Source organism: Astyanax mexicanus, chromosome 4 (genome assembly GCF_023375975.1).
Source record: "Astyanax mexicanus isolate ESR-SI-001 chromosome 4, AstMex3_surface, whole genome shotgun sequence".
Taxonomy (NCBI): Eukaryota; Metazoa; Chordata; class Actinopteri; order Characiformes; family Acestrorhamphidae; genus Astyanax; species Astyanax mexicanus.
Window position 1 is genome coordinate 45,629,230 of NC_064411.1, and position 27,447 is coordinate 45,656,676.

The window sequence follows — 27,447 nt, forward strand, 5'->3', positions numbered from 1 at the left end:
TGGATGCGTTAGGAGTCCCTGATAATATAACATAAATAATTATACAGATGCATCAAAAAAAAAAAATAGAATATCATTGAACATTTTCTTTTTAATCAGTAATTCTGTTCAAAATGTGAATCTCATATATTATATGCGTTTATTTATTTTATTGGTTTACAGCCAATTAAAACCCAAAAATCAGGTCTCAGAAAATTAGAATATTATACAAGACCAATTTGTACTTTTGGCAGCGTGGGCAGTGTGCCAAGTCCTGCTGGAAAATGAAATCTGCATCTCCATAAATGTTGTCAGCAGAGGGAAGCATGAAGTGCTGTAAGATTTTCCGGGAAAACACTGCACATTGCACACTGCACATAAAACACAGTGGACCAACACCAGCAGATGACATGGTTCTCCAAACCATCACTAATTGTTGGAAACTTTATGCTACCCTCTGGACTTGGCACACTGCCCACACTGCCAAAATTACCAATTGGTCTTATATAATATTCTAATTTTTGAGACACAGATTTTTGGGTACACTTATGCAACTGTAGTTCAACCACGTTTTCATTAAATTCCAATTTTCAATAAAACGATCCACCCTGACATTGTGCACCCTGTGAAAATAAAGTAAGAGTAAATAAGTAAAATAAGATTGTGTGATGGAGTAGGCTTTTATTTTGTCTGTCTCTTTTTGCTTGTTTGGCCCTCCTGTTACTGTGCCCCCTTCTACTATTGCCAATTAGTAAAATGGTTTCTTCCAGGTTCTCATTGGCTCAGGTCCTGCAAATTGACTATTTTCTCCTTTAAAATGAAGCAGACTGGAAGTCCTGATTTGGTTTGTCTGTAGATGCTGTTTGATTGACTTGTTGGTAACCCAAGTGTGTAAGTGGTGTGGAGAGCTTGTTGGGGTAATGTTTTAGCCAGGAGGTCTGGAAGTGTTTGTCTTTTTTTTATCAAGCTTCCTGCTTTTGGGAAAGATTCTATTTTTTGTTGTTTGTTTCTTTTATGGGCTCATTTCCAGAGTCAAGTGCAGTATATATGGCCTAAGGACTTGGTAGTACTGTTTTAGGGTAAAGTCAGTGTCACTGGAGTTCATGGATCTTTGAAAGTAAAGTTACTCTTAATGATGGTAATTTGTTCTTTTCTACCAGAACCAACACATATAGCTAGCCATTTTTATTTGGTGTAGTTTTAGTTGGCATGTTTGCCTACTTTATAGGAGCAGAGGAGTTTATTGTACCTGGTTAGTTCAAAGCACTCTGATCTTTGGGAAGCACCGGTGGGTCTGGGGGTGAAAAGTGAAAGTAGCTTAATTGTAATCACTCTTAAGTTTGGATGTGTTCAATTGCCATTTAAGTGTGTAGATTTTAGCACTTGTGAATAATGATCCTTTGTGCATACCTTCCCCAACCAAGAAAGACATAAATGCAGATTCTTTTAGATTGTGGAAATAAATGATTGAGCTGAAGTCTGTTAAAAGGGAGTTGTTTTTTTTTTTTTTTTGGTAGTTGACTTTGCTCAGGTTATCATGAAAGCTAGGGCCAAGTGTTGCACTGGTAAGATTTGTGGCCTGAAGTTTTAATAAATATTTGAAAGTAACAAATTGTAAAATTCATTGAGTTCATTTTTGTACACTCCTACATACATTTATACATTTGAATGATATGCAAATCATTTCATACACAAGACATTTCAAGCAGCAAATCCTTTAAAACTTTGCAACGAAGACCCAATCTCAGTTGGGACAGAAAAGTTGCTGGAGTAGTGCTAAAACCTGCAATATTTGCAATGAACTCATGATTGTAGATCATACTAGAGAGCAGTGGTTCACAATGTAAAAAAAAAAAAAAGCATTTAACCGTGGAATAGTCAAGTTTTAATTTTTAAACACTCTGCCAAAGAGCAGCTTAGACCCTCTAAGCCAGTAAAAGTCTTAAGATGTTTAAGAAAAGCCGAGTCAACCAGCTCTGCTTAACTAGCATGAACAGATGGTGGGGAACAAGCTTAGCTTCTCTTTAACCCAAATTGCACTTTAAGCACACAACTTCGAAAACCCTATTACACTCCAGAATATACATGCTTTTATTGGTCAGTGAGGTGCAGTTTAATGTTCTCTTGTGGTTTCTTTTTAAACAAATGTAGTGAAACCCACTTTATGTCTGGATTTGCAGGATCAGTAACATGACATTTTTACTATAACCAGTTATGTAAATGTTAAAAAATTAAAAACAAAAGCAAGGGTAAAATATTTTATTTAAACAGTACAATTTTTTTTTTTAATTAAACTGACCAGTACCAAACGTGGGAGCTTTAAAAATGGACATCAAAGAAAATAACCTCAAACTCAATTTTAACACTGAAAAAATGTCTATGGGTCCACTTTAAGCACTTTTTAAAATTGTTAGTTTTCCTTTTTACTCTTCAGGCGTTACATGACCAACTTTAAAGAACATTGTTACTTAGGTATTAATTAAAATACATCAACTGGTCTAATTAGGGTAATCTAAACAACCAATATTAGCAATTTCAGTTCAGCTCTAGAGCCAGGTAATTTAACAGTACATTTAGCTTTAATAACCAAAGAAACCAAACATAAAATATTTCCTTAATACAAGGCAATCTAGTAAAGTGTTCGCTAATTAGTTAGCTAGTCAAAGTTAAACAGCAGCAAATTAGCACACCATACTTTAACGGACTATTAAAAGTGCAGTTAAATTAGCTGGCCAACAAGGCTAAACAGCACAATGACCACAAACTCTGCAAAATACAAAAAGTATTCTTCTTTTAAGGTTCCAAAGGTTTAAGGCTTCTAACTATGGGAGCACATGGGTAACACACTCTCTAACACTAAGCAAGAAATGAGACAATGAAAGGAAAAAATAAATAAATAAAGAACCATCAGAGTTGAACTTAAGTTGCAGATTTACACTCAGTTTACAACAATCTATTTGCAATCTAAGTGCAAAGTCCAACATTGTGTGGAATGTATTGTTACACCTTTCATACCGGTCTGAATCACCAAATGGCACAGTCAACAAAATCTCTTACTAAACCAACTAAAGAACTACAGGTAAAATAGCTGCATAATAACAAGGCATCTCCCCCTAGTACACACAGTAAAATACTATAAAACACAAACCTGCACATAAAAATACCCACACACAGACATTTTCCCATAAGTGGCTACACACAGCATGTCAGCAGTCTCTTCTCTCAAGCAGCCAGCTTGGATCCTGCATTTAAAACGTTTGCTCCTCCCCTGATTACTCCAACCAGGACACCATTGGTGGCTTTACTCCACCTAATTACAATTAGGGCAGGTAATTAGGACTACCTGTTGACTCCACCTAATTACTAATTAGGACAGGTGATCAGGACTACTGAGAAAGAGAGTGAGAGAGACACACACACACACACACACACACACACACACACACACACACACACACACACACACACACACACACACACACACACACACACACACACACACACACACACACACAGACACAGGTAAACTGATTGCCCACCAAATGTCTCTGTGGTGGATGATCATTCGAACCTCTCATAAGATCTAATTCTAGTATGGCCCTTATTAATAAGTTTTAGCAGTGCTGAACGGTCGGTTCAGTTGTTTGTGAATCCTTCAGTTCAAAAGAGTCGGTTCGCTCAGCTGACTCGATCTTCCTGTCATATGAATCCCTCAGGAACTCGACGGAACCGGAAGGCGCGATGACGTATTGGGCTCTCTCTCTCTGTGCTCCGGGCGCAGGACAACAAACAGCGACGGGAAACAAACAAACTCTAAACTTTATTAAACTTCTTACCGGACCTTCCAGCGCGCGCGGCGGGGCCACCGCGGCATGAGGAGCCGGTTCTGAGCTGAAGCGGCGGCGGCGGCGCGGCGGTGAGGACGGGCTGATGGATTCGCGGTATGAGATCCAGCGGAGGGCCGGCGGAGGCGCTGCTGGGTTCGGCGGGGGCTCCGCCACCGGCTCCCCGGCTCTCGGAGCCTCGGCTCGCCGCAGGAAAACACCGCCCAGACCGGCGGACTATAAACTCCAGATCATTATTATCGGCTCGCGCGGGGTGGGGAAGACCAGCCTGATGGAGAGATTCACGGACGACACGTTCTGCGAGGCGTGCAAGTCTACCGTGGGTAAGAAACCGAGGAGAGAAAGTTGGGGAGTCCGTGAATAAACGTGTATAAATAGTGTTTCAGCAGGGCTGTGCTGCTTCTGCTGCCACTGATTAAAACTCCGGTTGTTGATTGAAAACAGAAATTATATATTCTTTATTTTAATTCAGTGTTTTGTTATATGACCAGGAGTATCGTTATCGCGAAAATACCATGAGATATCGTTATATTGTTTTAGGGCCATATCGCCCACCCCTAAAAATAATAACTCATAAAGTTAGTTTTACTTCTGATATTTAGTTAGTTCGTGGTCAGTTTAACGTTTAACAGTTAAAAAAGTTCAGAAAACTTGGTAACGTTATAAAACGTAATTATTCGTTTTCCCATTCAGTAGGGTGAAGAAGAAATGGGTTTTCATCCAGTTTTTCAATTTTCGAGTGTAATGGAAAAATCAGAAAAATATATATATTATTATTATTATTTTTTTAAATGAAATTACGATTAAGAGGGGCAAAGTTGAAAAAAAAACAATAATTGGAAAAGTGTATTAAAAACTTATTTCTTGTACTCTGAACTACATATGAAAAATAAATTAAATAATGAGTTTTAACACCCAATTTTCTATTTTTGCATTTAGCCTCAAACAGTCAGAAAAAAAAAATATCATTTACCCTCATTATAAACGTATATAATGTTTCAACAGATATAATCTGTCTCTAGTAGATATATAATGGGAAATTAAAATATTTAAAAATGTTGGTGATATTGTTGCGTATGATACAGTATGGCACACCCCTAATTATGGTATAGTGTCTTATTTTTGTTTTTGTAACTAGATTTCATTAATTAGTCTATTAACATTGTTCCAGTCGCCAGAATCAAGCAAAGAATGTAAAGATTTATTTAGTACTTCTAAGTTATATGTATTATAATATGTTATATGTATGACTTTGAAATGTTGTCACCAAAATACACAAAAAAGTACAGATACGAAAAAAAATAAAATTTAAATAAATTAATGAATATACATGTATGTGTGTGTATATACATATATATATATATATATATATATATATATATATATATATATATATATATATATATATATATACATACATACATACATATACATACATACATACATACATACATATATACATATATATATATATATATATATATATATATATGTATATGTGTGTGTGTGTGTGTGTGTGTGTGTGTGTGTGTGTTTTCTATGAAAAACCTTAATTTAGGCTTATTAGACCAATAGAAATCTTGTTTTTTGAATCACTCTCCTTCAACTGTGTGTTTTGTTGTTTGCTAGTAATCACATTTACTTCCATATGTACTCTTAAGTAAACAGTTAGGATTTTCTTCAGCCAGCAGTTTAACTGCTTCAGATTAACTTCCCACTACAGTTTTGCTGTTTAAGCTAATGGTGGTCTGTGAAGTTCTGACTAGGGCACAGCAATATGAGAACACAACAACACCACCTCAGGAGGTCAAGAGGGCACTTGCTTTGGTAAACTGGTCTGAGAAGTCAGTTTTAGATACAGCATTTACTGTAGGGCATTTGTTGAGTTTTGAATAATGGATAAAGTTCTGTATTGACTCTGTACAAAGTAGGGGTCTGAGATATCATTACAATATTAGGCTATTTGTGCAATATTTTAAAGGAGATTTGTCAATTTCAAGAATATACTGCTGCAACAAAATGTAAACAAATGTTAATGTTTTATTCATTTTAAAAGTTTTAACCATACAGTAGAAATTACTGTTGTGTAAAGTGCATATTTTATATTAAAAAAACAGTGTTATTAACTGTGATTTAATTAATGCATGAATATAAACTGAACATATCAACAATTCTACAAAAATACACTTAAAGTCTTTTCTGCAGGTAATTATATTTTGCCATCATGCCTCAACACTATGTGTAAGATGCAACAGTTATTATGCTTTACTGTTATGCTTATTATGCTTTTACTGATCTATGACAACTGATATATGACATAACTGATCCAAAAAAAATATGTATTCAATATTACAAATTAAAGAGTGTATAAAAGTGTATTTTAGGTTAATATGATCACGATTCTAGTGTAGGTTTATTAGATAATTTAACAAAAAATAAAAGCCCACAATATTTGGGATTTTGGAACGACATACTACAGTTTGGCATTTTTAAGTTGGTCTGGTTTTGTAGCAGCATAGAAATAATAAGCTAACACTATTATAGAACCACACTGAAACATGCTACAGGCTAGTATCATAGCCTAGTGTGATCATCAGTGATGGGGAGATGTATATCGTCACTGTCCAATGAAAAACAAGTATCTCCAAAACAGCAACTTTGTAGGAGAGAAAAAAAAAACCTTCTGAACCTTCTTTATCACAGGTCATTTTGAAATATTTCTTTTGCTCCGTTCATCATTTAATCCTAGAATTTTTGACAGTTTGTAGAAAACAAATCAATTGGACAGCAAAGATATGTTGGGGGAGGCTATATATTGAAGTGGCAGCTGCCGTATGTATCTGTAAGTGTAATAGAAAAATATTTAATATATTAATCAGCCTCCACCATCCCCTCAGCTTATTTCTTAATTGCAACATACCGGCACACAGTGTGCGTGTGCGTGTGTGTGTGTGTGTGTGTGTGTGTAAACTGACACTGGCACATGTCACCCAGTAACGACTCGCCTTCAGATCAGATCGTTAGCCCACTGGAGCAATTTCCCAAAATAGTCAGGCTCACACACAGCTGCAATGGCACAGCTTGGCCTCCATTTTCTGCCCTGTCACCCCTGTAACACAGGCCTGCAGTGCCCTTGTGTTTCTATCAACACCCCACAACCACCCAAAGATTTTACCAGTACACAAACAACCTGTAGTGATAGTGATCGTCTTTTAAATTGCTTCAGTGCTACATTTAATCAGACAAATACTGTTGATTTTAGAAGGGCTGATACTACATATTTAGTATTCTTTCATATTTAAGTAAGAGTTTTGTTACTTTAAGAAAATGATGAGTTCTGTTCCAGCAGCAGTTTGAGTAGAAGTCTTAAAAGAGGCAGCATCTGTCAAAAAAGGATTTTTTTTTTTGATGCACTGAAAACGTCAAAAAGATGTGAAAATACCACAACCTAATGCATATTTATTGCTAAGTATCAGTTTTTCCAATCTGATCATTGTGTTTATAGGTAATACAGCCATACTATCTCTGAAGTTTTCCAAATAATGCATTACTGACAAAATAATTATGTGTAAACTCATTTTATTTCTGTTAATACTGACTCTGCCAGAACAGTTAAAACAACTGGATCAGGCTGGAAACTAGTTTGCTAAAAGGTAATCAATCCTGTCCACAGGATCATACTAAAATTATTACAGAAATAAAATAAAATTCTTCAGTAGGAAAATAATGCAAAACAAAAAATATATAATATATTACCCAAAATTGTAATCAGCAAATAAATTTAATGGGCTTAAATTTAAATAACATAGTTTATTGCAATATTTTTTGTTACAAAGTATAATCCACAAAACATAATCGTGACGGGTCTAGCTATGTATCAGTATTATTTGTCTAACAGGCCTTTTTATTAAATTTAGTAGAATGGCAGTGTTTTTGTTGTTGCCAACCCATAACTTCAATGAGGTTATACATGTAAAGAGTTTCTGAGTGCATTGTTTGGTTCATGTATTTCATACACAAAATACTGTCCAAATGTAGTTACATACACAAAGGTATTACATTAAAATATCTAATAGACCGTTACCAAAGTCTGTGTAAATATTTAATAAAATTATATATGCACAGGGGCTCCGAGTGGTCCAGCGGGCTAAGCGCTGCCACCATGACCAGGAGATGACCGGTTCGAATCCTATTCATGTAGCTTGCAGTCAGCTGCCAGAGCCCTGAGAGAGCACAATTGATACTCAGTAATGGGGGGGAAAAAAGACTATACATGTATAATATTTTAGGTGTGTTATAATTAGCCAGCTGTGTCCACTAATTATCTTTGTTTCATTATTATCATTTGTTATCATTTTTTTTTTTTAGTTTTTAATCTCTTTCTGTTTGTGTTTGTGTCCTTCTGTTGTGTGTCCGTCTCTCTGCATGTCCAGGTGTGGATTTTAAAATAAAGACAGTGGAGCTGAGAGGGAAGAAGATCAGGCTTCAGATCTGGTAAGTGGACAGCAGGAAGTGCTCACTCCCCTTATCACTGATTCACTCTGACCATTTCACTTCCTGCGTCTCAGAAGCACGAGGTGGACTCGGCTCAGCTCTGAGGCAGGAAGTCTCGCACATCAGACCCGCTTCTCTCAGCGTCACAGTCTCAGACTAATCTGTTCCAGCTTCTAGCTCTGTGCAGAAGTTGAATCATTGCTTGAGCTGGCACGCCTTCAGCTGTGCATCAGTGAACATAACTCTCTGCTTGTCTTTATGTATTGAATATAATAGTATGTGCAGTAAATTTAAAAAATACATTATACAAAAAGCTACAATGGGATTTTAATGCTTGAATATAGCCTTACAACTTTATTTATGATCAAATTAATTGAATGATATCTGGGGATGCACTGAATGTTTGGCTACTAAATAGATAAAAAGAACAAACATATATACTCCTAAAAGTAGGCTATACTCATTTATTTTAAGTAATTTCCTCTAAAGTGAAATGAAATAAAGCATTCAGTATTAATTATTGATTACTCATATAGCTTGAGCATATGTTTTTTTTATTATTATTCAGACTGTGTAAGATTTAAGTTAGCTATCTACATGTGACTTGGATAGCACTGCTGAGGTAAATTTACAATTAAAATAGCACTGCTGAAAGTAAACTTATGATTAAATTAGCTCTGCCGAAGTAAATTTATGATTAAATTAGCACTGCTGAAGAAAGTGTATGATTTAGAATAGTGCTGCTAAAGTACATTTATTGTGCTTTGTTTGTGTATCTGCTGGAATATTGAAACACTACGTTTTAAATATATATTTTTTGAAACGATGAAAAAGTGGCACATTTGTAATAAAAACCTGCAAAAATGATCTAAAAAAAAAACAATACATGTGAAGTGCCATATTCAGATCACTGTACCCTGATACATGTTTACCCCCAGGTTATCCACCATAGACTTGTTATTCTCATATTGATCACAGCTTCCATGAGAGAGGGCTATGCTTGCTTGCTTCAGATAAGGAGTTTGCAGCTGTATAAAGTATGAATGCAATGTGCTTGATTCTGATATCTAACAATAACACGCTGTTTTGCTGACCTTCCCTTGGGTCCTGCTCTCTAAATTGCTTTCTCCCACCTCCTCCCTGCTGCTTTATGCCTTGTAGATTGTGTTCCTTATTATAATTACACATCAGTACAACTAGAGTAATCACATTGTAGGGCTGGCACCAGTAAATGGTTTTATATGCACGTATATTGTGCTATGTTATAGGCTTCCAATTCTGTGTTAGAGATTTCTATCTATTTTTTTTAAATGCTGCTTTGTATAACAGTACAGTGTTATTTATTAGGTTTTTAATGAACATCATATCTCTCAGAATACCTGTGGACATCCCTTATAAATGCATAATGGATGCATTTGGATTTTAAGTTGGAGATGTGCAAAAAATTGCAAATGCACATACACACACAATTTGTAAAGTTCCTGTAGAGATGTATAGCCAATAGAATATATATCTATGGAGCCAATACACACAAACCTGTTGGCACCATACCTAATGCCAGCAATGGGCTAGAGGGGTATAAATCTGCAGCTTTGAGCTTTGCATTAATGGTGCTCCATTCAATACTTTTGGAATCAGTTGGAGACTTAAACAGGCAGTGCTCAAAATCTAGTTGAAAGCTTGCCCTTTGCAGTAGTGACAGAAATTAACTTTTGGCTCATTCGGATTGATGTAAATTAAAATAAGCAAGCATCTCTATAAACCAATTACACAATCTTCTGTGGAATACTAGTTAATATAGCAAGTTTAATTTTGATCAACATGTAGTTACTCTACACTTCACACAAATTCTTGAGCTCCATAAATTTGAACTGTACTACTTCTCAGTGTCTCCATTGTCTGCAGCTTTTTTGCTTTGTATGCCAGAAATAATTAGATATAATCCCTTAACATCCATTCCTCCAGCTGTTTATGTTCACTTCTAACCATCCCCTACACCCATCCCCAGCCTGTCTTGCCTCCATCGTTGCAGATGGCTGCCACTAACTGTCACATTGTCTGTGTCACATGTCCACTCACATCCAGCTCCTCAGCATCCACGGCTCCACCACTGTTCGCCTTAACACCGTACATCCCTGCCATGTGACACCTCAGCATTCCTTATTGTAACATCATGTCCTGTGTTTGGAAAATGCTGCCAGGCTAGTGTGGATAAGGTACAGTACAATCAAAGGATATAAATCTCTGAATCAAACAATGATTTCATTCTCCAGTTTAGTTAGTGAACATAATAGATGATGTTAATTATAAAAATTTTGTCGACTCCAAAAATCAGTGTTGACTAATGCTTAATTTATAACTGCAGTGCAGGGGACACGGGCTAAGGGCCAAAAGTGACCAAACACAACAGATTACATATTTTCTCACTACATTTCACTTTTAAGTGTTTTATGGACATACAAAGTATAAACAAGATGGTGGTGGGTTTAAATTAGTTAATCTAAAAGATACACTAATTTGTCTTTAAGTATCTTAAATCAATCTCAGAGAAGTCTTAAAAATGCCCCAGACAGTTCATACCTTTTTGGATTTATTTTTGTGTATTGAATTTTGCAATTAAAAATGAAAAATACAAACTGGCATTATTATGGTTCATGATGTTAGTATATTCAGGTATGTTAATTGCTGCTTTTAGCTTGCAGAGATGGTACTACATAGTGTAAATTCAACATTTTTTTTTTATATATTAAAAAAAATGTTCCTTTTTTCTTTTGAGCTAAACTGTTCCATTAGGTTTGCGTAAAATGTTTTCTTTTTTTAAGAACATACATGAATCACAACTTTACTGTAAATTTGTAAATTCTCGCAAACGTGGTTTTAATTTTGTCTCTTGGTGGTATTCGAAGGTTAAAAAAAAATTGCAAATTTAATTTCCTAATACCTTCAAATACCTTGTTATAAGCAGATGAGCAGTTTATGAGCTTGTCAATGAAGTGTGAATCACGGAATATAGGGATACGGTAATGAGCTGATCTATATTTGAGAAGATGTGATGTAGTGATGTTATTTGGAAATGTGAGTAACCTAGTATTGTTTTCTAGGGACACAGCTGGCCAAGAGAGGTTTAACAGCATCACTTCAGCCTATTACAGAGGAGCTAAGGGCATCATAATAGTCTATGACATCACCAAGCAGGAGACGTTTGAAGACCTGCCCAAATGGATGAAAATGATCGACAAGGTATTTTTAAAATTCTTTACTAATAGTTTATAAGTAGCTACTGGTGGTTGGCTGTATTGAATGATTGTTTTTCCTACATTAATGTAATTTTGTGTACTTTACAGTATGCGTCAGAGGAGGCTGAGCTCCTATTGGTCGGGAACAAGCTTGACTGTGAATCTGACCGCATCGTCACGCGACAGCAGGCAGAAAGGGTGAGTGTCTTTTATTTGGTGTTTATAATACAAAACATCAAATCACCAGATATAATGGGTAAAAAACCCTGACCTGCCACCTGATGTCCTGTAGAAGTTTGTGTTTTTATTAGTTTCCGAGATAAAAAGTTTTACCTTTAATATTAGAAGTCATAACTTCTAAACTGTGTTGCATTATTGTTTTTTTTTTTGTTTTATTAAGAAGTATTTTGTTCTTTATCTCTCTATATCCCCACACCAAATATCTGCAATGTTCAAATATATGTATTAATTATTCATATAAATAATGAATCAGTATTTCTCTAATAAAGGACATCAGTTTCTACCTGTTAATTGGTTGTGAAGCGCACTCATCTATAAAAGTGCACCTCTTTTCTCTCCTGATTTGGCAGTTTGCCTCACGGATATCAGGGATGCGTTTCTGCGAGGCCAGTGCCAAGGATAACTTCAATGTGGATGAGATCTTTCTTAAACTAGTGGATGATATCTTGAGTAAGGTTAGTACTGTTCCATTTTTACTATTTAACAACTATTTATCCTGGCTGTTGTCCAGAAACCATGACTTTGTTCAAACTTCTGGTAATGTATTTTTATGTCCTACCCCTGTATAATGCCAACAAGATAATATACAATTCCAATTGGCTCATCAAGTGATTAAGTGGTTTGGGGATGACATTAACGACACAGTCTCCACTGAGCAATAACATTGAGAATTTGTTTTGCACTATAAGGCGCTCGTAAAATCCTTTAATTTTCCCCAAAACTGTCAGTGTGGGGAAATGGAAGCGCCCTACAGTTTTCAGGAGAAAAACCTATGTAGATTAATATCCAGTGCTAGTTTGACTTGTCTGAAATGTTTTTTTTTTTTTTTTTTTTTTTTTTTAAACGAATTACAGTTTTGTTTACTTGGCTTAGCTTTACAGGTTTGCAGACCTGCTGAATTAGAAGGAACACAGGGTGATACCCCTGTTGCTTACCAATATCACATAAAATGTGCCTTATAATCCGGTGCACCTTATGTATGAAATAGACTAGAAAATAGATGTTTATTGATAGTGTGCCTCATAATCTGATGCCCCTTATATGGCAAAAATACAGTATGTGGAGAAGAGAAAGGCAAGGCAGAATGTATTGGGAAGCACTATATTTGGATCATTAAAAGAATCTAAACAATCATCACCATGGCATTTAATTAAATTAATGCTAGTATAATATTACTTGTAATATGTTTCTTCTTTCCGCAGATGCCTCTAGAAGTGCCCAGCAGGGAGCTCTCCAACAGCGTCCTATCTCTCCAACCGGAACCGGAGGTGCCCCCGGAGCTTCCCCCTCCTCGTATGCGCTGCTGTTGATACCCCTGCATTTTTTTTTCTTCCTTATACCCAACACTCTTCCCACCACTGCTCCATCTCCTGTTATCTGCCCTGGACCTGCACCTGCAGTTACAGCTTCTGACCACCAGAGGAAGAAATGCACCTCCTACCAACATCCAGGGGGAGCAGAGACCATAGAGCGCATTCTCCTCTCCTTATGTAGGGCAGAATAAGAAAAGACTGACTCTGCAAACCTAAACTAAAAGCCTCTGTTCTGTAAGAATCCATCGCCTGTAAGAATCTTCCACTGGCATGTCCTCCTCCTCCTCCTCCTCTGTAGAATATAACAGTTTCCGTTGCACACCCCTATAGACTCTCATAAGCACATAAATAACACAGATTGATCAGGATATTCTGCTTCAGCTGTGTGCATTTATATATGGACGACCTCCTCACCACATACACACACATACACATACCCCTTTACTATAATACCCCTCCGACCCACCCACTCTACCTCTATAATTCAGGAGGCCCAAGGTTGGGGTGTCTTACAGGTGCCTTCTAGGTAAACATCCACTCCCTCTGTTTTGATGCTACGCACTGTTCTGGAGAAGAAGAAGTGGGGTAGGTAGGAGATGACGGAGTCTTTCTAATCTCACAAGAAGTTCAAGCTTAGTTTTAGTTAAGGTTTCATTCTCTTTTCTGTACAGCTATTTCAACAGACATCATTACAACACTGTGCATATAAAAAACATTTAATGGTGCCCTTTTGTAATGTCCTGACACTAGTAGTGAAAGGTTTTGTTTAGGCTTTAGAAACATTAAAGCTGCAAGTTAGTTGCATTAAGTTGCTACATCTTATGATTATGATCCAAATGGTCTGTTTTGAATCCAATGATTCATGTTTGTTGAATCATTATGATCCCTTGATTAGACCCCTCCATTCATCCCAGCAACCTCAGAAACTCCTCTAATACATTTGAGGTTGGTTTTGGGTGATCAAATTAGGCTAATATTGCCAGGTTGCAACTAAGAATCAATATTGTTTGCAGGTCTAATGTGTATCAGTACTGAACTAATGTGTTTAAAAAAAAATGTTTGGCAAAAAATCAGTATTGCACAATTTTTCCACTTGGACCCCGAATCAACCATCAATCAAAATACAAACATTTGAAGCCCAAATTTAATTTTGTTAATTTAGCAATAGAGCTATGAGGCTAATGTTGCTAGCAAACAATATCAAAACATGCATTTTTTTGCTGGCCAACTTGTCTTGCAGTTGCTGTTTTAATTGTGTGGTCTGATTGTAGGAGTCCTGAAGATATAATTTGTGTTGAAATGTTTGATTGATTAGAGATCAAAAATCAAACAAAGAATCCTAACTATGATTCTTTTATTACCCAGTAATGAAATCCTTGAATCAATTTGTGGGCAATTTAAAAAGACAACATAAAATGTGGCATTGTGGGGACAGTGGATGTAAATGTATTGAGACAGCAGCAGATTTTAACTTCAGCAGCTGTTCATAAGCTGTTTATTTACATGTGAGCTATCGATACCTATTAGGAGGCAGTGGTTGGGAGGATTAACTACACAACCTCCACATATATTATACAGCCTGTCAGTATTATTGTTAGTATTGTTGTAAATTGATTTCCCCTTCTTACTCTTTATCTCTCTCTCTCTGTTATTAAGGGGCAGGACAGCCTTGCACTACAACCAACACCTGTAGCTAGCTGAGGACTAAGCCCGAAAAGCTGAACATGACTAGGCAGACTGTGTACAGAAGAGTTCAGAGCAGTATTAATGTTACTGTTGCTGCAGTATAATCCACTACTACTGCTAATTTTGATTTTAGAGTTACAGTTTTGATTCCTGGCCCAACAGAAGAAAAATGTATGTAAATGTTTCAGCTAAGGACGAAGCACAACATATATATATATATATTTGACAAAACAAACAAAATGCTGAATACAGAATGCTATTTTCACGTTTTCATTTGTTTTGCCCATATTTTTTTTCACCGTTACATGAATCAAACACTATAGGCCTGTCACAGTAGCAAGTGTATTTGAACAATATATTGTTTCAGAAATAATGGCGATAAAATACAAGTGGAATAACAACCAGATCCAACAATTGTTTTATAATAATGCATTTAAAATATACTTAAATAAGCAATTATTTAATATGAATATTCAGTCATTTAAGGTTGGTATATATTTAAATAATAATAAAGAAATAAAAATGTTAATAAAATGACTAGGTTTCTTTTAAACCTAGTTGACCGGTTCATTCATATGATCATTCAGTGATCTATTTTCCACAAGTAAACTCAATAAAAAATATATAAATAAATATATATCTCATTAACATTAATATTGTGACAGGCCTGAAAAAGACTAAATGTATTTAAAAATAAAATATAAAATGTCAGTTTAGTTCCTTTAATTAAGTCTTTGAAATTGTTATTGTTTGGTTTAAATTATTCTTTTTTTTGTACTTATTTACTTACTTTCAGCTTTTGTTGGAGCCAGCTAAACATGGACCTACAAGATTTAAGTAAATAGTAATGAATGTTAACATAGTTTATGTAGTTTACGGACAACAAACTGTTTTCAAAATGTCTCTATAGATAAAATATAAAAAAATTTCACTTATTCATTTGAACACTGAAAGTATTGCCATTTTCTGACAAATAATTTGAGTTACCAAATGTTTTTGTTAGAGCCAGTTAAACATGGACCTATTTTATGTAACTAAATAGTTCTGCTAGTTTAGGTCCTGTAAACTCATACTCTATATACAGGTCAGTGGAATGATTAAGTATAAATATTGCATTTCTGAACATCTTAAAATACTAAATTTTGTTGTCTTTTATAGAACAGATAGTGCCACGGGAGACCAACAGATGTTTGCCCAGCTGTTTGTGTGTCATGCGCTTAATTAACACATGCAATAATTTTTGACACATTTCTTAAAAATTAGAACTAGAAGCCCATTGACTCAAAACACCTACAGTTTAAGCCAATGAGACGGGGTTTCAGAAATGCAAGTGCTCAATGATCTTAGTTTGAGTGTTCCGTTAATGATGGTTCACAAATATTTAGTCTTCATACTTTCACTTGTTTGCATCTGGCCAAAATTCCAGTTGTGCCTATTGTATTGGTAATTACCATAATGTGCAGTATTATATAAAGGGAGGAAGAGCAGTAATAACGATGACTTGTTTTGTTAGTGTCTTTGTTTGCATTGTATAGAGAGTAAACTGATGTATGTCGGCTAACCGAGGGCCTGATTTGTCACGTCATGGGTTTTCTTAAAAAAGGAAAGTACTACTTAAGTTTAAGTGAAGTTTAAGTCAAAACTAGTATTGTTCTATAAGGTGGGTTTAAATGAATTAAATGTAAAGGTAAATTGTGATCTGATTCCATGGGCAATTCAAGCTAGACACCACCGGCCATTAAATCATTAAAATTCACTGCTCTGTCCCATCCATCTGCACTTACTGTAATCAGGATCAGCATTTTAGCATTTATAGTGGTAAAGTACATTATTGCATTAATTGAATAGTCTTTGATGTAACTCTTTAGACTCTTCAGTTCATATTAAATACCCCTGGTGTGAATACGTATGTTTCCCTGTTCAGCAGCTTGGTGTGTTTTGTTTCTCATCATAAATCCTGTAGTGAACACCTACCCATTACACAGTGGTACATGGTTGGTTGGTTTTCACACAGCTCCATGCATTTCTGCTGTAGATTTTTGTTGTAAGGCTTTAGGGTTTGGTCTTTGTTTTTAAGATCAGTTTATAAGATCAGAGATTTCTAACCTCGGCTCAGTATATGATATTATACCTGAGCTTCAAACTGACAGTATTTCTCAGATTTTCAGTTTTAGGAACGTATACTAACCCTCTTAATATTGTTTGTTTGCCAGCTTGTGCCATGTTGTTTGGAGAATTTGTTGGATAAGTTGATAAAGGGCCTTTCTTTACCACAAAGTGCTTTTTACTTTACTTATACTGTGCAGATATTTTAGCTTTTCTGTTTCTCTTTCTTTGTACTCGAAATCCTTGAGTCAGATTTACTAAGCTATTTATAGTGTTTCTTTTCTGGCTCTGTTTTCAGATCCTTTGCCTGTTTTGTAACGGAAACAAAAAGTTTATTGATTTGGAAAAACTCCTGTTTTGTATTTTTATTTCTCATCATTTTTAGTCCTTTTTATTTTGATGATAAAAGAAGAAAGTTTCAGTTTTGCAGTTTTAATGCTAAAATATTTTAAGCTTAGTAAATCTGTACAGTGGTTGCCTCTGTTATATTACCTTTACGTTGCACATTATAATAATAATAAAAAAAAAAGTTCAGCCCTTTTTGTGGGTTTCTAACGTGAAGTAGCAATAACTGTTGCCTTTCCAAATGCCCATTTTGTATAGAGTCACATTATATTACACCTTCATTACCTACATGACTATGTACAATTTATGATACAGAAGTTAAAGGAACAATTAAAGGCAACAAAAGCGCCCTCGTTGAGACGTGAAGGAGAAGAATAGTCATTTGTATGAGGGATTTGATGATTTTAGGTTTTTGAAACAGTTTGGCATGTTTAAACAGTTTTGTGGTATTTATAACTTGTGGCATTCTTGAACTAATGAAGTGCAAATAAAGATTATATTTATTACCTATATGAGTGCAGTTTGTGGTCTTTTCTGAAAATTGGGGATGCTAGGCTAATGTTGCTAAATAAATACTGGACTTAAGCACATTTTCACTGATTATGTCTGTAAACACACCCAAAAAATCTGCTCAAAATGCAGCTAATCTTAATTTATTTTGCCCAAAAATGATTTAGGCAAATTTCTATTCACATTGCATGCCTAATTATTCCGATGGATTTTTTTTACTCTCAGATTGGCTTTGGCTGTTTTGTTGATTCACAACATAATAAATGTAATTGACGTCAAAGTGACATTTCAGAATGTTTTTTGCATTACTCATTAGATTTAATTTTTTAAAAACAGAAATCACCCTCATTATTGAAATCTCTTTATTGTTTCTGTACAGCCAATGGTGATCTGGTAAATCTGGGTATGCCTGTTTAGCACCTGCCTATTGGCCTATTATTCGTGTGAGGTTTGATATTGACATGTTTTCTTGTAATTACACTCAAAACTGAACTAGCAAGGCATTCTCTCACACAAGAGGGCCAACAGATGGCAGCATTGGATCACACTGAACCATGTCTTTCTTTTCCAGCATTAATAACTGACGGTTTACTACAGTGGACATGACTGAGCTGTTCTTCATTCTCTACATTTACACCCCAGCTGCAGCAGCTGATCTGTGGTGGAGTGTGCTGTGAGGGGAGTCTTTATGGTGTCTGTTCATGTGTCAGATGTAGGATTTGGATCCAACCAGGATGTCCATCACTCTATATTTGCATTACTCTGTAATATAGCATGAGATTGTGGAGGGTAGGGGGATTTGCATGTGTGAAGAGCGGTCAGTGAAGCGGAGCAGAAGCTGGACATGTGCAGTCCTAAACACTGATCTGAAGCCACCTGCTCTGCAGCACAGGGACGCCGGCCCCAAAATTAGCATAGAACCAAATACTGCCTACTGATCTCTTCTGTCATCTGTGATATTGATTTTTGGCCCACAAAGATCAAGATTTTGGTTCAGTTAATGGATAACTCAAGTCCAACAGTTCTGATTATCACATAGGAATGTATCTCAGCTCTTTTAGTACTATAAAAGTAAAGGCTGGAAAGGCTTAAACTAAGTTGAGAAATCTCACTTTATGAACCAGTCAAGACAAGTCAAATTTATTTGTTTAGAGCTTTTTACAAGCTGATTTTTCAAAGCAATTTTAGAGAAATCCAGAATTAATAGGCTAAACATAACAAATAAATAAATCATGTAAGCCCCAGTAAGCACGTCAAATGTAACAGTGGCAAAGAAAAAGGTCAAATCAAATATATTTGTCACTGTGACATAGGGGTGGGCGATATGGCCCTAAAATAATATCAACAGTTCATGGTATTTTCACGATAACGATACTCTTGCCGATATGACAAAACACTTAGAAATATTATTTATTGAATACGATACTGCAACAGAATGTAAATTAAATTTGATTATTGCGTATGATCTATAGCACACTTCTGAGATATTTAAAAAAAAAAATCAAGATTTTTATCAGATAGTAACAGAAGTCAATGATCCAGTAAGTCATGATACCAATAATGCACTCCACGATATTATTCACTCCATGATATTATCCATGATCTATTTCAGGGTTGAATATTGTTAACGATATTCAGAAATGTAGGCGATATGATTGCATACCATACAATATTGCACATCCCTACTGTGACATCACATAATGTAAGTCTGTTGTTATTATGTTCAGGTGTTCTGATATCTTCATACTAGTGGTGAGAAGAAGGTTCAAACTCATAATAATAGCATCAATTAGACAATTAATAGCTACGAGTCCATTTAAGCTTTAGTGCAGTTGGTGGTGGAGGGTGGGAAAGGCAACTAAGCCAAAGCAGGGTATACTGTAGCTGGATTGTGGGCAATTAATCTGTGGTGGGTAACAGAAGAGCATGACTGTCAAACTTTCATCAGTGTCAGGCTGTCCTGGAATGATGAAATGAGTTCTGCTTAGATTTTTGTAGTACAGAGAATACGAACAGATTATCATCAGAGTGTAGCAAACGACTCCAAAGAGATCTAGCATTAACAGCTAGATCTAGAATAGCGAGAGCCAGAAGGTAACATAGACATGAGTGCACTCTGAAACATCCTGTCAGCATCCTGGGGTTGTGTGTTTCGTTGTTGCTTAGGTTACTGGCTGTGAGTTTGGTGTGGCTTTCCAGCACACACTTTCCCTTATGGATGGTGCGTGTGTGTGGTACCATGTGATGTTCTGGTGCATTTTTCAGGTCCTGGGAACAGATTGTCCTGTCTTTTGGCCGATGATTCTGAGGAGAAAATGATTTAAACAAGGTGAAATTTTAGTGTAGAGTGTATATGAGAGAGTGAGTGTTTATCTCGTATGTGGAGTACTACATACTGTTTTCTTATGATAAAGGATAACACCCTACAAAGACAGGTAGGCTATAGTACCTCTTGAATGTGTGTGTGTGTGTGTGTGTGTCAAAGACAAGCGCGAGGGGCGTGCACAGTGTACGCCTGTGTGTGTTTGTGTGTGTGTGTGAGTGAATCTACAGCATGCAGCTGCGCATGCGCACGAGAGCGAGCCACGGCACGGGCGTCACACCGCAGCGGCTGCAGATGGTGTGTGTGTATGTGTGTGAGGGAGCGCGAGGGAGTGAAGACGGGGCTCGAGATCAGGGAGTAGGAGAAACAGACCGACAGACAGACGGACCGAGAGACAGATAGACAGACACACTGCTGCACTCGTGACGGGACCGGGTGAAGGATGAGCGCGTGCTCTAACGCTTGTTTACCTCTTTTCCCCTCGTGCGTGATATTCAGTCGGTGCTGATCGAGGTGATGAGAGGCCGGAGTGAAGAAGAGCAGCGCGCGCGCCTCCTTTTATCATCCTCCTCCTCCTCCTCTTCTACCTCCGGCCGTCGCCCTTGATGGAGCGCGAGCGCGCGGCCGATGGATCCGGCGGGGACGCGCAGCAGCCGCCGCCACCGCAGCCGGCCCCGCACCACAAGCGCAGGCCGAACCGCGCGCCCTCGCCTGCCAGACCCGCGCCCAAGGAAGCGCACTACCCGCGCGCGCCCAAGCCGCCACCTGCCAGCGCCACCGTGACCAGCGGGCTGCCCAAGTCTCCCAGGACTCTCGCTACTCAGCAGCCCCAGCGCGCGACTGCACCTCCTCGCGCGGCGGGTAAAAGCAGCGCGAGGGCGACATCAGCAGCGGCGGCGGCGGCTGCTGCCAAAAAAGCCGCAAAGGTGCCACCAGCCGAGCGCAGAGTGCAGGCACCGGCACCGGCCCCCGCCACCAAGAGCAAGAGCGGCAGGAGAACGCCTCCCGCGCTGCCCCGCGCGCCCCCCTTCAACCTCGCCTCGCCGGTGCGCGTTCCCACCGCCAGCACCGGGGTGGCGCCCGCTGACAGCAGCTCGGACCTGTCGGACTGCGCCTCCGAGCCGCTCTCCGACGAGCAGAGACTCGCGCAGGCCGCCAGCAGCGACGCGGAGTCGGGCTCGTGCTCGGGCGGCTCCGCAGCCGGCACCGCCGAGGGGGCTCGAGCGCGCGTCCCCGCGCCGGCTTCCACCAACACACCATCATCAGCAGCAGCGGCAGCCGCAGCGCGAGCGCCGTCACCCGCACGAGGACAGAGCGGCCACAGCAAAGCAGACAAACAGGGCGCGAGCGAGGACGAGCTGCTGCGCGAGATCGAGGAGCTGCGCTCTGAAAACGACTACCTCAAGGTAGGACTGCACAAGCACGAGCACTTGCCTACCTGCTGCTGCTGCTGTCTGTGGTTCGATACCTGTTTAGTGCTGGTGCGCGCTCTGGTGAAAAGCACGCGCAGGCCTTTACTGTCCTCCACCTGTTCTTGCCATCACCTCATCTCCTCCTCCTGTTCCTCTCTTTCTCTCTTCCACCTGTTCTTTTCCTCCTCTCCTCCATCCTGTTCTTATTTTCCTTCATTCTTCATTTTATTCATCACATTACTTTTATTACTTCTCCTCCGTTGCCTTACATTTACCTTCTTTTCTCATCTCCTTCATCTGTTCTTCTTTTCTCCTCTCCTCCACCTGTTCTTATTTGTTTCCATTCTTCATTTTTTTCATCACATTACTTTATTACTTCTCCTCCACCTCCTTTCATCCACCTTTTTTCTTCTTTTCTCCTCTCCACCTGTTCTACTTTTTTCCTCTGCTTCACCTGTTCTTCCTCTCTTTTAACAGTTCTTCTCCATGTTTTCTTCTTATTTATCTTTTCCTGTCCTTCTCTCTTCACCCTCTTCATCCTTCTTTTCATTATTCTTCACCTGTTCTTCTCTTCTCCTTTACATGTTCTTCATTCTTCTGCATGTTTTTTTCTTATCTTCCCATCTCTTATTCTCCACCTTATTTCTTCTCCCCTCCACTTGTTAATTTAATTTCCTCTTCACCTCAACCTCCTTTCCATTTCTCCTCTCCTCCACCTGTTCTTGTACTCTGCTATGATGTTATTCAAAACAGCATCTTTACTTTCATCTCCACCTGTTCTTCTCCTATTTGTCTTCTCCACCTTTTTTCTCATTTATCTGTTCACCACTCCCCCACCTCTTCTTCATCTCATTTCCTCTTCTCCTCCCCCTCTGACTGATATGCATCTTCTTTCTTCAGCCCATCCATCTGTTCTTTTGTCCTTATCTTCCCCACTTGTTCTTCTCCATTTCTCTACCTGTTCTCCTCATTCACATGTTCTCCACCCCACCTTTTACCCCATTATCTGCTTGTCATTTCTTCTCCACCTCTTTTTCTTGTCTCTTCATCTGTCTGTCCTTCTTCTCCTGCTGTGATGTCCTGCTTCTTTCCTTTCCTTCTCCCCACCACCTCATGTTCTGTCATCCTTTCCTGGACCTGTCCTTTTTTTTCTACTCCTCTACCTGTTATTTCCTGTTACTTCCCTCTGGCTGTACTTTCTCTTTCCTCTTTTCTTCTACCTGTTTTTGCCTTTAATTATACCTTTTTATCAGTTTTTTTCTCCTCTATTCCATATGTCTCATTGATCACAGCATCATTTATTTTACTCTTCCAACTCATGTTCTTTTTATATTATTCTTGTCTACAACTTCTTTTGCTTGGTTGTCTTTTTTACATTCTCCACCTGTCATTTTTCTGCACCACTTTCTTATCCCCTGCTTTTTTCACACCTCTCCTTGAGTTGCTCTATTTTTCCATCTCTGTTCCACCTCCTTCATTTCTTCTTCACACTTGCTCTTATTCTTATTTTGTCCTTCATCTGTTGTCTTCTCTCCCTGACTTGCTTTCCTTCAACTTCTGTACTGCACTCTTCCTTCTCTTATTCTTTTCTCCTTTTCTCTTCTGTTTGCTCTTATTTCCTTCTGTATCACCACTTCTTTCCTACTGCTTTCCTTCTCCTGCTCTCCCCCCAGGGCCTGTGTTTCATGCTGAGCTGAAACCCATGAAAAGTCCAAATCCTTGAATTGTAAGCCAGCAGTTTTTAGGTCACCTTGGTCTACAGGGACCAGAGCGCACAGTCAAATTTCTGCCTCTGCATGGCAGACAGTAGAACTGAGCAGCTGTGCAGTCAGCCTGTGAGCTCACTGTAAGATGTTGATAAGTTAATAGGACACAGTCCTACCTCGGGATCCTGCATCTGATGTCTCGTAATCCTCTGATGCAGCCTGCCACATGTACCCCCATTTTTCAGCCATGGTCTGTCTGGCTTATTGTACAGTGTGTACTGGTTCTGTGTTCTTGTTTTTCTTAGTTTCTGATACATATATTAAATAGGAATTGTAAAGTATTTGAACAGACATATTAGTCCTTGAAATCAGGTGTTTAATTCAGTCTGAATGCTACATGCGTATACAGTCAAGCACCTAGCCTTGCAACCTGCCATAATTAACATTAGTGAAAGAATCGATGATTCGTATGATCAGGAGATCGCCGGTTCGAATCCTGTTCATGCAGCTTGCTATCAGCTACCAGAGCCCTGAGGGAGCACAATTAGCCTTGCTCTCTCTGGGTGGGTAGATGATGCTCTTCCACTCATCACTCCGAAGGGTGATGTCGATCACCACAAGGCATCTGTGAGCTGATGTATCAGAACCGAGTCGCTGCTCTTTCCTCAGAGCACGCTGTGATGCTGCTCAGCAAAGCTGCGTCAGCTGCAGTTTAAAAAGAGGCGGAGTCTGACTTCACTTGTATCGGAGGAGGCATGTGCTAGTCTTCACCCTCCTTGTGTTAGGGCATCACTAGTGATAGGGGGACTCCTGATGAGTGGGTTGTGTAATTGGCAGTGTAAATTGGGAGAAAAAGGGGGAAAAATATAGAAATAAAATTATAAAAAAAGAATGGATGATTTTAAATACTTAATTGAACTGTGGTGTGATACTGTAGTAGGACGACATCACTGAAAGTCAGTTGGTAAAATTTCATTCCTCCTAGATATTCCACCATCGGCTATAATTAAAATATAATTAATTAGTTAAAATATATAGATTCTTTTGAAATATATTTAATATATTAAATCTTATATTTAAGCTACCGTAGGTGTAATGTGTAGGTGTACCAATATTTTTGTTCATGAAGTGCAAATAGACTTGATAGATGCATAAGCAGATAATTGATTATTGATTAATCGATTAATTTATTCATTGGCATATAGACACATAGACATTAAGTTAGACAGACTGGTAGATAGATATGAATAGATAGGTAGACATGCACAGATAGATGGATATTAATGAAGATTAACAGGCATCAATAGATAAAACATATATAAATGTATATGCAGATAGATATATAGCTAGACAGTCATATGGGTAGATGAAAAAAAAACTAATAGACAAAATGATAGTAAATGCATTGTAGAAGTGTAACCATGTATTGAATTATTGAAAATTTTCTAAGCTTTATTAACAAATTCACAAAATTAATAGAGTGTGATCTATTAATCAGTAAAGAATAATGCAACTCATCATTAATTAAGCAAGCGATATTATCCAACTGGCTAATTGTACTCCTCAGACGCCTGACATATATCTCTATATATCTCAGTTTACACTGATTCCACAGGTATAGGCACATCGTGTTCATGCAGGACTCCTTCTCTCAGAGCTCGGTCTGTCCCGCACAGTGCAGTGAACGATCTGTTTATTAGAGTACAGTACAGTGGTGGTGGTGTGTTTGCGGGAGCATCTGCAGGATGAGAGAACATGGCAGGATGATGTGAACACGTGACTCCGTCCCCCAGCGGCCCATGAAGGTCGTGTATGATAGTTTGGAAGCTGTGCTGTAAATAATGAAGGCACTCCCCTCAGGTGCACCCATATTAAAAGACAGTGTATCAGATAGTGCCCGCTATCAGCCAGCGTCCAGTCAGAGTACAGTCATATAAAGATTACTGTGTTCTGACTGTGTAACCTGTTATTACCCTCAAGTGTGTTGTTGTGTGTGAAAGACCCGTCATTACATGATTTAAAGCCTGTGTTATTTGTATGTGTGGCTTCTGGTGTTTTCAAAATGTTTCACACAGTTTCTCTGGCAGTGAGAACAGAACCATTTTAATTTTACTGTTTTATGTTTAGATATGTTTTCTGCTTGGTTTTGATCTAGATTTGTTTATCTGTAGATCGGGTTTGCTGATACAAGCTCTCATAATGATGCTGATTCTAATTGTAATCCCAAATCAAAATCTAATTCTTGTTCTAGTTCTCAAATGCATTCCAATTCTTCTAATAATCCTTCTAATTCTGATTCTAATTCAAATTATGAGTCTGATTTAGATTCACATGCTTATTCTAATTACGATATACATCCAGATTATTTTCAAATTCATTTTAACACTCTGTTTTTAATTCTGATGTTAATACAATTTTTTTTTTGATTGTTACTTCTTATTGTAATTGTGAGTCTAATGTTAATTAGAATTCCAATTCCAAATTTGATTCTAATGTGCATTCCAACTAGAATACTAATTCATATTTTAATGCTGATTCTAATTGCAATCATTCAAACTTCAATTCTGATTTCCATTTTGATTCAAATCATTCTTATTTGCATCCTGATTGAAAAGTCATCTTTTCATTCATATTCTAATTCTTAATCTAATTTAAACTGTGTCTAATTTAAGAATTTTATTTAAATTCAGATATTTATTCTAATTCTGATATGCAGCTTGATTCTTATACTACTTCATAATGTAATGCTGATTCCAAAACCAGTTCCTGATTCTGATGATGATACTAGTTTTTATTATGATTTTGATTGTATTACTGTCTAATTCGAGACTTATTTGGATTCTAATGCTTTTTTAATTTTAATGCTAATGCTAGGATCTGGTAAAAACAAATCATTAGCAATAATAACTGAACATTGAGTGAATTTGTGTAGTCTGACTATCTAATACAATTCAGAGACTAGTTACATGTAGTCACCTAGTGTAAACAGGGTCCGGGCTTTAGATTTCGATTTTTTATCTCATGCCAGAACTTATTTAATGTTAGCTGTGGTGGTTTTGACATCCTGACGTTGACTGTGACTCTGTTTGTGTTTAGGATGAAGTGGACGAGCTGCGGGCTGAGATGGAGGAGATCAGGGACAGTTACCTGGAGGAGGAGGTGTACCAGCTGCAGGAGATGCGCAGAGAGCTGGACCGCTCCAACAAAAACTGCCGCATCCTCCAGTACCGTCTGCGGAAGGCCGAGCAGAAGAGCCTGCGTGTGGCGCAAACTGGCCACGTGGATGGAGAACTGCTGCGCAACCTAGAGCAGGACCTCAAGGTGTGTGTGTGTGTGTGTGTGTGTGTGTGTGTGTGTGTATAGTTGATTGTTTGCTTGTAAAGAGCAAAAACTGTGTGTATTTACCTGTTGAATTTGTCTCATTCTAGAACATACCATTCTAGAACTGTGGAATGGAAGAAAACATTGTGCAATAGTGCATATATTGGTGAACGTTGTAGAACAAAGAACATTCTACGACGTGAACAGGGATCAATTCTACAACAGCATTTAATAAGAAGATTATTTTCAACAGCTATGAACAGTATCTGTGGGAACATTCTAGAACAGTTTAATGCTGTAGGCATTCTAGAACAGTATGAAATAGTAGGACATTTTTGGAGTGGTGTACATGAGGAAAAATACTGTAGATAAATCTGAATGGACATTGTAACATTGGAGTTATTGGGACATTATACAGCAATGTGAACAGACAGATCATTCTAGAGCTGTGAATAGAGGAACATACAGAATACTAAAAGGAAGTAAACAACGTTGAACCTTGTGACTTGGGAAAACATTGGAGAAAACAATGAGAATGGGGATAACATTATAGAACAAGGAATGGGAGGAAATTCCACAGCAGTATAAAAGGAGCAGAAGGTTCTGGAAGAGTGGGAATGAGGAAAAATACTGAAGGTAAATGAGAACAAGGAGAAAACTCTAGAACTGTATGAAATCCGAAAGAACATTTTGGGACATTGTAAATGAGAGGGCATTCTAGGACACTATGAAATGTGTGGAACCCCATTCTGTGAATAATGGGGACATTCTAGAACAATCAGAAATGGGGAGAAGATTCTGGGACAATGTGAATAAAGGGAGCTTTTTCGAACAATCTAAAATAGGGGGGGGGGGGGGGGGGATTCTGGGACATTGTGAATAATGGGGACATTCTAGAACAACCTGAAATGGGGAGAAGATTTTGGGACAT

At 37.9% G+C, this 27,447-nt stretch overlaps 2 protein-coding genes across 6 annotated transcripts in view; both read left to right on the forward strand.

The window, feature by feature from the left end:
• The first annotated feature begins 3,645 nt into the window (after positions 1-3,645).
• On the forward strand, positions 3,646-17,754 carry rab12 (RAB12, member RAS oncogene family). The gene is made up of 6 exons (XM_022678983.2): positions 3,646-4,147; positions 8,258-8,318; positions 11,420-11,558; positions 11,663-11,752; positions 12,145-12,249; positions 12,997-17,754. Exons 1-6 carry the CDS (start codon positions 3,910-3,912, stop codon positions 13,102-13,104), a joined length of 741 nt encoding a protein of 246 aa, XP_022534704.1. The 5' UTR covers positions 3,646-3,909; the 3' UTR covers positions 13,105-17,754.
• Positions 17,755-20,360: 2,606 nt separating this feature from the next.
• Positions 20,361-27,447, forward strand: part of LOC103038614 (microtubule cross-linking factor 1) — a 91,109-nt gene continuing 84,022 nt past the window's right edge. For 4 of the 5 annotated variants that reach the window (XR_002651135.2, XM_022678977.2, XM_022678978.2 and 1 more), the window contains exons 1-2: positions 20,362-21,483; positions 26,292-26,516. Coding sequence is in view for 4 of the 5 variants with exons in the window: in XM_022678977.2 (XP_022534698.2) it covers positions 20,683-21,483; positions 26,292-26,516 (1,026 nt within the window). In the remaining variant the exon portion in view is untranslated. Of the gene's footprint in view, positions 21,484-26,291; positions 26,517-27,447 lie in introns of all 5 variants that reach the window. The other variant, XM_022678976.2, reaches the window with a different exon arrangement.

Bases quoted from the DNA above. Each gene is read 5' to 3' on its own strand.
- rab12 (XM_022678983.2), top strand. From the start codon at position 3,910: ATGGATTCGCGGTATGAGATCCAGCGGAGGGCCGGCGGAGGCGCTGCT. The intron at 8,319-11,419 runs GTAAGTGGACAG...ATTGTTTTCTAG, and splicing joins AAGATCAGGCTTCAGATCTG to GGACACAGCTGGCCAAGAGA. The intron at 12,250-12,996 runs GTTAGTACTGTT...TTCTTTCCGCAG, and splicing joins TGGATGATATCTTGAGTAAG to ATGCCTCTAGAAGTGCCCAG.